The 13722-nt window shown below is 46.4% G+C and overlaps 1 protein-coding gene across 6 annotated transcripts in view; it reads left to right on the top strand.

The window, feature by feature from the left end:
* The first annotated feature begins 3859 nt into the window (after positions 1 to 3859).
* The window catches only part of epc1a (enhancer of polycomb homolog 1 (Drosophila) a), a 33043-nt gene continuing 23180 nt past the window's right edge, over positions 3860 to 13722 (top strand). The window contains exons 1-3 of one of the 6 annotated variants that reach the window (XM_030349017.1): positions 3860 to 4469; positions 5289 to 5366; positions 11812 to 11971. In XM_030349017.1, the coding sequence (XP_030204877.1) occupies positions 11872 to 11971 (100 nt within the window). In that variant the 5' untranslated portion in view covers positions 3860 to 4469; positions 5289 to 5366; positions 11812 to 11871. Of the gene's footprint in view, positions 4470 to 5234; positions 5367 to 6588; positions 7108 to 11811; positions 11972 to 13722 lie in introns of those variants that run through there. The other 5 variants (XM_030349016.1, XM_030349019.1, XM_030349018.1 and 2 more) reach the window with 5 other exon arrangements.

Raw genomic sequence — 13722 nt, 5'->3', positions numbered from 1 at the left:
CATTGCAGGATCGTATGCAGACTCCAACTATGGCTCTGACCTTCCCGCCCAAGCACCAGTGCAAGTGCTATCACCATTCCTTTTATTCGGATTCAGTACAGGAAACATTTAACCAAAGGTTTGTAGTTTCCAACTAAACAGTAGGTGGCGAAACAATATTATGATGCAATTCCTTTTTCTTCATCTAAGGAATATTTTTGCGGTTTAATTTATTCCCTTATGTTTTGCAAAACAAAACACAAAAGATTAGCATTTTAGATGTGGCTGTTCTTGTGCTTTTTTTTTGCGTCTATATGCACTGAGTCTCTACCTTCTGCTTCCAAATGGCAGAGTTCTCTGGAGCCCTGACAAGAGGGCGGGAACTTGAGGAATATATTGTGTCTGTGTGTGTGTGTGTGTGTTACATTAGTTGCTGTTGTGTGAGTTCCTGTTTGTGATTCTGAGTTCGGTGACTGTATGCCCCGAGCATAGAATGGCACACAATATATGCAAAGAGAGAATAAAAATAAACACTAATCAGCTCCTGCGATACCGGCTTCACTGAGAAATGAAAGTTTCTCATTGTCTTGTGTTTTACCGTATCCTGTCTCCCGCCTCATCCCGGCATCTGTCAGAATCGACTGGTTCTGATCACAGCTGTGGTGTCCGTCTCCGTGGCGATGCCGGGTGTGGCAGTTCTGCTGCTATGGTAACAAGTCGCCAGGATCATGTAGGCCTGCAGGGAGTTTGGCCGCTTCCAGGAAGAGACGGAGAGAGATGCTGCAGGCGGCAGACGCAGTGGTGTAACGAGAGAGAATGGAAATGTTCCCACAAACACACGCACACACACACACACACACACACACACACACACACACACACACACACAGACACACACACACACACACACACACACACAGACAAACTGATACTTACACAACCACAAATACAACACACCCACAGGCTACTCCTTACACAACCACACACACCATCACAAACACACACTGACCTACAGACACACACCAACACTAATACCAACACATACACGCACACAAAAAAAGACCCCCTGCACACACAGCCACAAACCCCCCACAAAGTCTCACACACACATGCAAACACTTTCAGTGCACAGCCCTTTCTGTCAGGGTGTGTCAGTCAAATCGGTCCAATAATAACACACTGGTCGCCGCGGTGACAGTGATGCACCGGCAAGCTGACAAGCCAACACCCTCGCAGATGAACACACCTGCGCACACAAACACACACACATGGCCATCTCGTACTGAGTAAGTCGTGAGGACACAGTGAGGACCTGCTGGAGAGCACTATAGTGCGTAGACACTCTGCTGTGAAGGCTGAATAAGCTATATGCTAAACCGCTAACCCTTCAGCGCTGCACTGAGCACCTTGTGCTAACCATGTAGCATGCTATCTGTGTACTAGTGTCAGCCAGGTGCAGTTCCGACCTGTGGTCCTATTGCACGCGTCATTCCTTCTCTTTCCTCAAAACCCGATCTCCTGCCTCCACTGTCCCTATCCATCCAGAACTCATCAAATTCACAAAGGACCGCAGACAAATGTATGAAGACGACGACAAAGGGACCAGAATCAAATCCAGAAAGTATCGTAGGGTCAGGGTGAAGAATAACACTAGTATATATTCTCTTGCCGGGACCATTTGTGGACACAGTTCGGTGTCCTCCCGCAGCGCCCACCAGCAGGTGTCTGGACCACTGACCGCGGGGGACAACCTCCGACCGTCGTCTCCATCAGCTCCCCCGCTGGGCCACACAAACGGCCGCCCTCCCTTCACCGGGAGCCGGAGGCATCACGCCACTCGGTTCGTCACCGACAATGTTTGGCGTGTCGAATGTCTCTGGCTGGCTCTGCTTGGATCCTAATGTGCCATTTTGAAACTCTGGTTTCCTGCCCCCCCCCCCCTCCTTTGGTGGACTGCAGAGCCACTGAGTCGGATGGTGTTCTGGATCCAACTAGCCTCTTTCCAGGGGTCAGTTGACTACGGGACGTGGAGAAATGGTACGTGCCCACATTGTTAAGACAAGCCCGATTGATAAATATGTAGTATCTGTTTCTTTTCTTCCCTCCAGCCGGTGGTAAATAAATAAATAAGTCTATTATTTATTCTGGTGCTTTGTTCTGCTGTGTTGCCCGGGTCTGAGACGGTGAATGATAGCAAGGTGAATATTGTGCTTTATGCATTTCAAGTCACACACACAGGTCGTAAAGTTGGTCTTTACTGCCCTCTAGCATAGCACAGAGGAACTGCACTCTTCTTGAAATGATTGTGTAGTCTTTCTTTCTTTAATATGAAAGGAAATGTTTGTCTTTGGGGTCGCATCTTTTTAATCCATGACATACATTTACAAAACTGTAATGTGTTGTTTTAAATAACAGCATGATGCATTGTAATACAAACATATTTATGATTTAAATCACGTCTTAAAACTCAACTCATTTATAACCGACTCATGTGTACCTTAGGTAAAGTCTGGAATGAAAATGTGTGCGGTGTGTTCACATAACGTGCACCACCCTGCAGTGTCTAGCAGGGCCCAACTGCCTGTACCATAATTGTGTTCAGAAGACCGGACAGCCTCATGACTCATGCGTTTGGCAATGTTTGCATTGCATCACATTTCTTTTACGTTGACTTGCTAAACACTAGGTGCTTTCCATTATCATGAGGCATATCATCATCACCACAGTTATCATCATTGCCATGATCATCCTCATCATGATCATCATAATCATCATAAAAGTCTGGCCTTTAGAAGAGGCCAAAGTCCAGTTTGTTTGGCTGAATCATGTTGGCAAAGAGGAACAGAAGGAGCTGCTCAGAATATATTGGTTGGTGTTGTCTGTCTGCCCGTAGATGGCTGCAGGCTAGCCTTGCTGGAGAGAAGTTAAGCAGCCCAGCAGAATTCATCCTCACAATGCAGCCTTGTTCGCGCCCACAGTGTCTGAGCCAGCATGTGGCACGCGGCGGAATGAACCGAGGCTTTGTGTGTGGGTGTGTCACAGATATTGTTTTCATTTGTCTGTTTTCTCCGCATTTTCCTTCCTGTTTCATCATGAAACCAATCTCATCAGGACCAGCCCTCCTCGGAGGTGAGACTTGTGTGGGAAAAGTTTGGGAACAGGAATAGGATAGGAGTGGGGGAAGGTGTGTGACAATACAACCTGTTATATATGATGTGGCGTTTAATTAGAGCTGTTGTCAACAGCTATGATTAAAGAGACTGATTGCTGTTGGAACAAAGGACCTCCTAAATCTCTCGTGGTTCATTTTTTTGGACCCATGGCTATACACAGAGTGTCTGGCATGAATCTGGAGCATCGACACCCTTATTTCACAAACATACTCAGTATTGAGGTGGCTGGGTTCATGCTGATCAGGAAGCAACCTGCAGATTGCCTCAAAAGATGCAAGAATAATACAACTTTTCGATAAACGTTAAGGGAAAGGGTTCCAAAAAAGTGTGACGCGACCATTAAATCCAAAGTTATTGAAACAGAACTAGAGAAGTCTAGTAAGTGCTGTCTTGTTATTTTTCCACATAGCAAGAGAAGGTGCAACATGAAAGATGGAAGCAAACATAATAATAATAATAATAATACATTTAATTTAGAGGCGCCTTTCAAGACACCCAAGGTCACCTGAACATAGTTATGTTATATTGTAAATGAAATACTATTTATTATTATTTATAGTTATTATTATTATGCTGGTATTGTTATTCGGTCACGGTCTTAATTTTTTTATTTTTTCATTGTTGTCGCTAGTTGTGATTGGCTGGATCTGCATCGAGAGAAGACGTTCCCTCAACTCCTCCACAGGCGATTGGTCGCCTCCGCTGTCCAATCACAGCTCAGATGCAAAGTGGCTTGGTGGTCAGTTTGAAGCTTTTCTCTCGAAGTAACCTCAGCGAATCCATGAAGATATATGACTAACATCGACACCCCTTATGGATCAAGCATTCTCAACACACGCAAGGGCGGACTTTAACCGACTTTCATCGGATCTGAACGTTTTCAGGTGTCATTAAAGGGAGCTAGCCATGAGTAGCGTAACCTCATTCCCAGGCGGAACGCCAGGAGCGCGCTGCTCCAAATGCGCGTTATTGGCGAGGGGGAGGGCGGGACTTTCAGCTCTATGGATTAAGCGGCGAGAGGCAAGAGAGGTACTTCCGGTGGAGAGGTATTTATCAATTTTTTCGGACATTCCTTATAATTTCTTTCGTCGAACCTCGAATATAAATTAAACTTGTGGTTGAGATACTTCACGTTATTCTAAATCCGTGAACCGCCATACCCAACCCATGGGACGCAAGAGACCGGAAACAGCTTCGCAGTAGACCGGTATAACGTTACAGCCCAGTATCCTCTCAGCCTTGGCGTAACAGTCGCTAGCATGACAACCAGGAGGAGATCATTGGTGCCCTCCCCTGTGGCTTGGTGGCTACCAGCAGGTAAGTTGCACCCTTTCCTTTCTTTACCACCATCGATTAGGCTACGAATCGGCATGTATTTACGAAAAATAAGAAAAGTGTTTGCCTGGTCATCGTTTACACTATCCACACCGAGACTAAAGTGATGGGTTGTAGGGTGAGGATCTGTACCAAGCCTCAGAGAGCTAACATTAGCAGAGTAGCTGTCAGCCATAGCCCCAGCTCCCCAGTGCACACAGCTGGGAGGCACAGGGCGATCAGCCCGGTTAAACCCCTTAAACAACACAAAATGAACCGTTTTTCCGACGGATCTCGTGTTATTTGTTGGAGGATCTGGGCAGTGGGTCTGGGCTGTGGTGGTGGTGGTGGTTGCTGCCCTTGTCGTGTCATTCTGCTGTCCAACACACCTTGTGGTGTTGGATTACAGCTTGACATTTATCAGACGCCCCCCTTCTTTCGCTCTCTGGCGAATAGTTGTTGTTACACGGCTGTTTATTGGGGATATTCGGTAACGTTGTGCTTACAATACTGTGTACGTAGTGAGGATAAGGGCGACTTGGCCATCCATGTTGGGTGTTTGTTTTCATAGTCATGTAACATGAGTTAAAGTTATGCTTGTCGTTCTGCCATTCAAATGAACAATGGTGGATGTGGGCAGCTAGTGAATCTGTGTTTAGTGAGCTCATTTACAGTTTACATCGTAGTAATCCAAAAAGGGCTTCTGTATTTTATTGTACCATGTTGATAGAGAAATAGTCTAACACCCCCGGTTTCCTATATTAAAAGGCTGTTCCCCCAGTACTTCCTCTCACACCCTGGCCTTGCTGTCCTGTGCATAAGGGAGGCCTGGTGCATATTGAGTGGATCATCTGAAGGGATTACCTCCAGCCATGGAAGGACTGCTCCCTCACCCCCAAGGTAAACTAGTAACATAAGGAGTTCACTGCTCCAGACTGAGAGATTTTCAAGTTAAACCAACCAGTGTTTGAAAGGGTGCATCATGGGTTATGTAATTAGACAGACTACATAGAAGTAAAGCTTTGTAAGGGGTTGGCAAATTTAGGAAGGCCGCATTTTGATAATTTCAGATTAAATTGGCAGCTTGGGGCGGTGCCCACTTGCCCTAGTCGGACGTTTTACTATTGCCTGGGATAGTATGCCCCCAGAAATAAAGGGGGAAGTATCGGAATATATGAATTGCTTAATGATTCTAAAAGTAATGCAAGGAGACTGGTTTCCAGCTACTCTAAATCACACATTGGGGAAGTTAGTATAAATAAAGATAAATAAGTAAGAATAATGTGTAGGAGGATTGAGCTAAAGATAAACCAAGTATTTTTCTCTTGTTGCTTTGCGTGGGATGGGAACTGGTCAAATGGTTTTATATATGTCCTCACTTCACTCATGGACTTGAAAATCTGCATGGATTGGAGTATGGGTTCTGGTACCAATGGCTATTCTGTAGCATATTAAAAGCCACACAAACAAACAAGTTGGAAATCCTGATAGAAGTAGGCTAACTGTTAGTTTTGTGTTCTTCTCCTTGACGTCCATAGTCCAATTATGATTATCTTCCTTGCTATAACCGTACTTGTCTCATTTTCATTTTTTCGTTGGGTGTATTTCTGAAGTTAGTTCATAAGAAGTTGGGTAATTATCAAGGCCGTGGCTCCCGCAATGTCACGTTTCCACCACATGGCGGCGTAATTTGCAAACAATTGGTCCGACCGTATAAACTGGCCAGCGCTTTCATTTTGCATTGTATCGTATTCTATATAAATAACTTTAGTTTCCACAAGCCAACCATAGTATATCGCATTTTTACCAAAATAAAATGCATTTACAAGAATAAAAAGCATTCCTTATGCATTCATCAATGTGTGCATGTGTTAATGTTCCTACATTCCCACTCTAGAATATCTAATATTATAATAGTCCAATAATCATTCAGTACTCTAATCTACAAATATCAGGAGATTTTTTTTATATCATAAATCCCATTTCCGCATCGAATGTAAAATAATAATATTAAAAGTCACAAAGGTACCACCCAAAAAGTTTCCCATCCAAACTTTACCCACCCGACCCCCTTATCAGCATCCATCCATCCATCGGCGGTACCCCTCCTCTCCACCGCATCCCAAGGGCTCGGCGAGGCGCGCAGGCGTACGACGCTGCGTGGGAATGGCTGCATTGTGATCGAGGGGGTTGGGCCGCGCGGAAACTCACAGCACAGCCCTGCGAGGAGTCTGTAATGTCCGCCATGTTGGCCATGGCGTATTGAACCAGGGAGGAACAGCGGACCGCGGAGAACAGGGAGACCGACCGACAGCGACCGACACCCGGGCCTGCGCGGCTCCGTTCGCACCGCACCTTGAAGCCCGCCGTCCCCACCGATCAATTCACGGATAAACACCAATTTCCTCCATGAGATCTCGGAGCAGGGTTGCTGTTCATCTTGGCTTTGGATCGCATAGGTTCATGCTGCGCTGCATATTGTAGAGAAATGAGTAAACTGTCGTTTCGCGCCCGGGCGCTGGACGCCGCTAAGCCGCTGCCCGTGTTCCGCTGCGAGGACCTGCCGGACCTGCACGAGTACGCCTCCATCAACCGGGCCGTGCCGCAGATGCCGACCGGCATGGAGAAGGAGGAGGAATCGGTATGTTGGGAGCGCTGCTTCTGCACTTCATGACGGATAGCCTTTTGCCTTATTTTTCATTTGGAGAGGCGCTGCCTGCGCAGGCAAAGTGGCAAAATGGCCGCCATTGCTACTGTTTTTTTCTTCCGCGGACTACACGACGGATCTCGACGTGTAACGCGTCTCAAGACCCGGTTTCGCCGCGAACGTTATCGTAAAGTCGCTTTTATTTTGTGTTCGACCCGAAGCTTGTGTTGTGTATAACGGCGCCGCTCCAAACCGCCACCGAGAGCACAAAGGGAGTCACGTGACCCGTATTTCCGCCACCATTTTGTTGGGTTTCTCTGTGGAGGGACGGCCGCGCCGGGCCTTTGGCGTAGTGCGGCGGCGCGGAGCGGCCGCCAGGGGGAGACAGGGAGCCCGGTGGCGCAGAGCGGCGGCCAGGGGGCGACAGGGAGCACGGGGGCTTCTGACAGCGAGCAGCGTCCAGCTGACAGCTCCAGCAGCCAGCATGGGCTGTCTGCCCACCGGTGGAGTGTGTGTTTGCCGCTCTGGACTAGTTGTTTTACGAAAATAATCTGTTGAGTCTTCTGTAGTTTTTTCGAGGCTACATGCTTTATTATTTTAACAGTGACGAGATTTATCTCCCGGAGGGGAACAATACAAATGTAAAGTGCTAATTAAAACAAAAATAAACGCTAAAGTAAAGAAAACGGAACAAACAGGGCCGACAAAACAAACGGTATAATACAAATTATGTGTATGATACAAATGGCAGGGGGACGAAATATAACCATAATGCTGGTAAATGTTGTTTTTAAACCCCGTGCACTGGTGGCTTCATGCAGAAATGAGTCACCCGTGCATTCAACCGAGTCCCCTGAAATCAACTCTTTAACTTTGCAGTTTAGCCCACAGTCACAAAGTTAATCCGTTTTTACTTTCATCCAAACGTTCATTGAGTCTGTGATCCTTTTTTTTTGTACTTGGCGGATCATGATGTTGTTGCCATTATCCTCAAATCAAAACGATCCGCAAACTGACAGCAGGAACCTAGGCGGCTTGTAAAATAACTACTTCAACTAATGTAGCCCATGCAAATGTTTTTGCATGTTTTGTCACTTGCTAATTATATGGGTGTTGCTGAATGCAAAGGAGGCAATTATGTGGTTCCTTCAATGAACGTATTGAGGCTGATTTTAAAATGTCAGTAATAATTTAGCCTTATTGTTCTCTCTCTACCACCTTTACTACCAATGCCTTATGGGATGAGGCTGAATCCTCAAAAGCCTAGCCTACTTAGTATTTAGTATGTGCTGTTTTTAAACCCTAAAGCCTGCTCATTATTGAACTAGTTCATTTTGTGGGTTCGTTCACTGCTTTCTAGGTTTGAGTGTGATTAGATAGAACAGTTTCGTAATCGGCCATGGCAAGTGGGAGTGGCCAAAGAATCTGCCTGGTCACTTTGTTTACCTTTTTCCTGTTCTACGATTGGTCACATTGCCGCTCTGAATCCCAATGGCTGCTGAAGAGTGGCCACAAACAAGGGAAAGTGGTGTAAAATCAGCATAAATCTCCCCTGCCCAACCACATACGCACACACGGCCCAGTAGACACTGTTACGTAATGGAATGACAGATGAGGTAAACAGGCCGTTTTACTACACGACTACACACATGGCTTAGCAGCCTGACCTACATTCTGGCCCGCGAGACACGCGGTGTTCCTGTGTTGACAGACTGCCTGTACAGGCACTGACCTCTCACTGGGAAGACATCGCCCATGGCATGCTTCAAATACTCTCAGCTGCATTTGATTATTTATCACTTTGACTAGTATCAACAATTTGGTTATTTTTAGGGATAATTTAGTAGTCCCTTGGAGTGCGTGGGTCTCTCCTGGGTTGGCGGGGTCTGGTGGGTCTCCGTTACCTGCTGCTTGATCCATGTGTAGGTTAGCAGGTGCTGTTATCCAAGGTTACTTGCAGGGGATTCAGAATAGATGCTGTATTTTTGGGGTAAGTAGGGGACGGGGCCTCAAGCGAAAGGATGCCTACAGATAAGGCTGTAGACATTGGTGTTAACTCTCTAACCCCCACTTCTCTCCCTGCGGTTCCTCATTTGCAGTAGTATAGCGTGCTTCTGCTAATGTACTGCAGTGGTTTTGGCTGTGGTGTTGATCAGTTCATCAGCGTGGAACCGCTAGCGGCTAAACAAACTGGCTGCTTAGCAACTCTTGGTACTAGTAGTGGTTTTAGCAGCTACGGACAGAATTTATCTGCAAGTGCTTAAAGCATGTATATGACTAAGCTGTATCACAACAAAAAGGACCTTCATTGAATGTATCTGTCGGCACATTTCTTTTAAGAAGCATTCGGCCTTGTTTGATGGTTTTCAGTATTTGGGCTGTAGCAATGTGTTAGCCCTGCAGGCTGTATTGGATAGCTGATGAGAGAGCTCCATGTGCACCCTGAATGTATTTTATTGAGTAGTAGTACGACACATTATCGTCAAGGTAATGTGTGGGATGTGTCTGAAAGGGAAATTAAGTGTTTGTGCACCTCCCAGGTAAGGAGACTTCCTCAGCATTCCTCCATCACCCGCGGAAGGCCACACTTTGGTTGCCACGGTAACCTGTATGGGAATCGTTCCATCTGTTCCTCTGGGAGAACCCTAAGCGAACAGACTGTGTGTTTGGGGGGGGGCTGCGTTGATGTCTTCTTCGCATCTGCTGCTCTTAAACTGGGGTGAGGCGGTGGTTGTTGTGGAAACCGTGGGCGGGGGGAGTGGGGGTCCCCCCTGAAGTCATTCGGGGTAAGTGCCAAGCCCTCCTACCTGTGTGCCATTCATCAAGGGCCCACTTTCCCCCTAATTACTGTTGCAAAGGGCCCCCCGTGTTTATAGTCTGCCGTCTGGTCTCTATCGAACCCTCGGGGTACAATAGGATACCCCCCGTGCTGGAGGAGGTCCCAGGGTGTACCCCCTCGGTGTCTGGGCAGACAAAGCCCCAAGCCTCAGGGGGAGACCCGGGGCATGGCTGTGTCATCGGTTCCCCGTGCGGACGGAACCCAGGGGAGGTCAGCGCTATGGCACTGGGAGCGTGGCTCTCTCCTGGGTGAGGTGGGGTCTGAAGGTTCTCCAGGAGCTGCTGCTTGAGTCTTGTGTGGTTCAGAAGCGTGCTCGGTATTGCAGAGTCCATCCTTCCATCAGGCTCGTGTGCCTGATACGGACTGCCAAGTGAAGACGGGAAAGTTGAAAAATTGGGAATTGAAGCAGCATTGTGGGCAGGATGGTCAAGTGGTGTTTAGGGTGTTCTGACTTCTGGTTGAAAAGTTCCGGGTTCAAACACAGATTTTGCAGTCTAAATGCATTCTGCGTCTTTGAGCCTGAAGGCAGAGATGTTAAATGTGAAGCGTCAGAGGAGGATATTGCATAGGACCACAGTTCAGCACCGCTACAGGGAATACTGCCTCCTTAGTGAGCGCGCTTGTATGTAGAACCACGCACTGCACGTCCCCTGTGGTCGTAGCACAAGCAAATACCTGAGACCCTCCTCACGTCTGTGTTAAGTAATTGTCAATGCGGACCTGCATCAGCTTCCGCCAAACAGGCAGTAACGTGTGTTATTGAGTGTTCTGTGGGTGATAAAATGGTTTATTTTCTCTGAAAATCAGATTAAGTGAATTGGGTTGTTTGCTAGCGTCTGTGTATTTGCAAGCACTTGATTAATTGCTATGAAATGGTTGCTGGATTTTTTTTTCATTGAGTGAAACAATTACTACCTGACCTTTGAGTCCCTGTCAATTAATATCACTTGTGTTTTGTTCTTCGAAAGCCATTTATCTTTCCGTGCGTCAGGAATGTAATGTTGAATCTGCAAGAGCAGAACACTGTCAAGGTCTGCTTGCTTTTGCTCTCACCCCCTCACTGCTTTGTGAATGAGTGACTCCGGTTAAGAGTTCTGTGACTGTATTTCGCCACGGTTGAAAGAATTTTAATTGGTTGAATTCCTGGCCAGGATTGCGCTTTCTCCGTCCTTGTGGGCAACTTTTGTTTAATTGTTGTTTTGCAGTCGACGGCAGGATAAACACTTTCAGAAACAAATTCAATGTAACCGAATCCGATGGAGCGGACCGGCCCCTTGAGAGTCCACCAGGTTACACGTTGTGCCTGAAATATACATGGTAACACTTTAATGGCCCTATGCGTACCACTTTAATATACCGCGTCAGTAAAGTGTAACTGTCTGCAGAACTGCTGAGGTGTGCCAGGAGACTAAACCTTAAACTGGTGCGCTTGGTTTAATCTAGTGTCTGGACAAGCATAAACAAGTCTATTGTGAAGAAACATAATGTATTTTGAAGCCACTGTGTGAAAATATCACCCCTGTTAACTGGTTCTAAAGTTGTGAAATGTGAAGAAAAGTTGCAGGGAAAGAGTAATCTTTCCATGCACCTTTTCATGTTAGTGTATGACTTGAGGCCGAAAGGTGCTTGGTTAAATCCAAATGTTGGGGTTGAACCCAGCACCCTCCCTGCATCTCAATCACAAGCATCGGTTTATCTTCCTGTGTATGTTTATTTCCTCCTAAGTCTCATTATAAGACGATGCGCTAAATATTAAGTTGTGAAGGACTTGACTCATGAAACACCTCTGAGTGAGACTTCTTCCTCCTCCCTCCTCACTTCCTGCCTCCTCATCTCCTATCTCCTCCCACCCCCCCCAGGAACACCACTTGCAGCGGGCCATCTCGGCGCAGCAGGTGTACGGCGAGAAGCGCGACAGCATGGTGATCCCGGTGCCCGAGGGTCAGAGCGACATCGGCTACTACGAGTCCCTCTACCCGGGGGACTTCAAGATGCCAAAGCAGCTCATTCACATACAGCGTGAGTAGGCTGCCGCTCTCGCCTGCGTAGTGTGGACGCTAGCCTCCCGAATATGATTTTAGATTCATATCTTGAAGCTGATGGAAGACGTGCTCAGATATGGGGGAACCGGTCGGTTCACTTTGTTCTAGGGGTGTAACGTTACACAAAAGTCACGGTTCGGTACGTACATTGGTTTTTGGCACGTACGGTTCATAGTTAAGGGGAAAATTAAAAAAAAAACTGCTTGTTTGTCAACAACGGAGACTGGCCGTAGATCAGCAGCAATGAAAACACAGAAACTTGGTTATGGCATTTGCATTTCTGAATTCCCAGACAGGGGTTGTTGAAATAGTGTTGTGAGCTGGGTTTGCACAGCTTTCACAGGAAAGGTGATGGTAACACCTGGTTGGTGCCCTTTCGAATGCGTGTGCATGTTGAAGTGCTGTACGTAGTAGGGATGGGCGTGAGGAATCGATTACTCGAGTACTCCTCGTTACAAATGAACTCGGTTGGTGGACAGGCAAACTCGAGTTTGCATATACACACATAAACAAAGTTTTCTGAAGCAAATGTATCAATTTTCTGTCGGCGCCACTAACGCATGACGTGGGCACAAAGAAAATGAAATGCATCCATTTCCATGGCGCGTTCCGTGCCGTGTGCAGGCACGCCAGAATTCAAAAAGTTAAGAGATGGCGGTTAAAGCAAACCGCAGCGAAGAATTGAAATACTTTAAAGAAATAGGAGATCATAAGGTGAAATGTAAAATATGCCAAGCGTAATCGAGCTAGCAGAATGTACTATGCGGCAACATATGCTCCTGAAACACAACGGTGAGTTCGGGAAAGCAGACCCGCAGCAACGGTGAAAGTGAAAGTGTGTCGGCTATTTTCACCGCCGCAAGACGCAGCTGTAATCCCGGGCGTGTAGAGAAGATCACAACGCTGAGTATTTCCATAGTCCATTTGCTGCCGTTTTATTTGCAGCTTTAAATTATTTGCAATGGTTAGGCTACTTGTTTCGTTTTTTTAAAACTGTTACAGGCCTTGGGTCGACGTGATTTAAATTGTGAGACGCATATTTATTTTTGTAAGGAAAATGTGTTTTGAACGGTAAATAACAAAAATAAATAATGAATACTCTGATAACTCTGACTGTTTTTATGGAGAATAAGCATTACATGTTTGGTTGGTAATATTGGCGTTCATCATCAGGCCTATTCCTGCTGCAGATGCGTTGCATTCTAAAAATAGATTTGATTTAACGAGTACTCGATTGATCCTCGAGGAATTCCTTCGATCACTCGAGTTTGTAATTTACCACTCGTGCCCATCCCTAGTACGTAGACATGGAGAGCCCTCTCCATAGTCGGAGAGCCTGTTGGAGACCCTCTCCGTAGCTAACGTGCGCATCCAATATTTTTTAACTATCCGTCGACGCCATGGACCTATTGGTCGACGCAACGGAGACGGTAAGGGCTGTGATTGGTCCTCTTAAAGGTTGGATATGGAATTCTCTTTTTTTGACAATTTTTGCAAAATTACTTGAAATCCTTATCATAACCCACTTACAGCCACTGAGTTAGAAGTACTGACATTAAAATTAAACAAGTCAATCATCTGTGGAACGGGCAGGGCTCGAAAAACTGCATGATTGTGCGTCCATGGGTGGAGTCAGTCAGTGTTGAAGGAGAGGGGGTAGAACCATTTGAGTTGTGTATTTTCAAAATCTGCTGGCCTTTCTCCAATGCCATACCCAACCTTTAACAG

Source organism: Gadus morhua, chromosome 23 (genome assembly GCF_902167405.1).
Source record: "Gadus morhua chromosome 23, gadMor3.0, whole genome shotgun sequence".
NCBI lineage: Eukaryota > Metazoa > Chordata > Actinopteri > Gadiformes > Gadidae > Gadus > Gadus morhua.
This window is presented reverse-complemented; position numbering and strand designations above follow the sequence as displayed.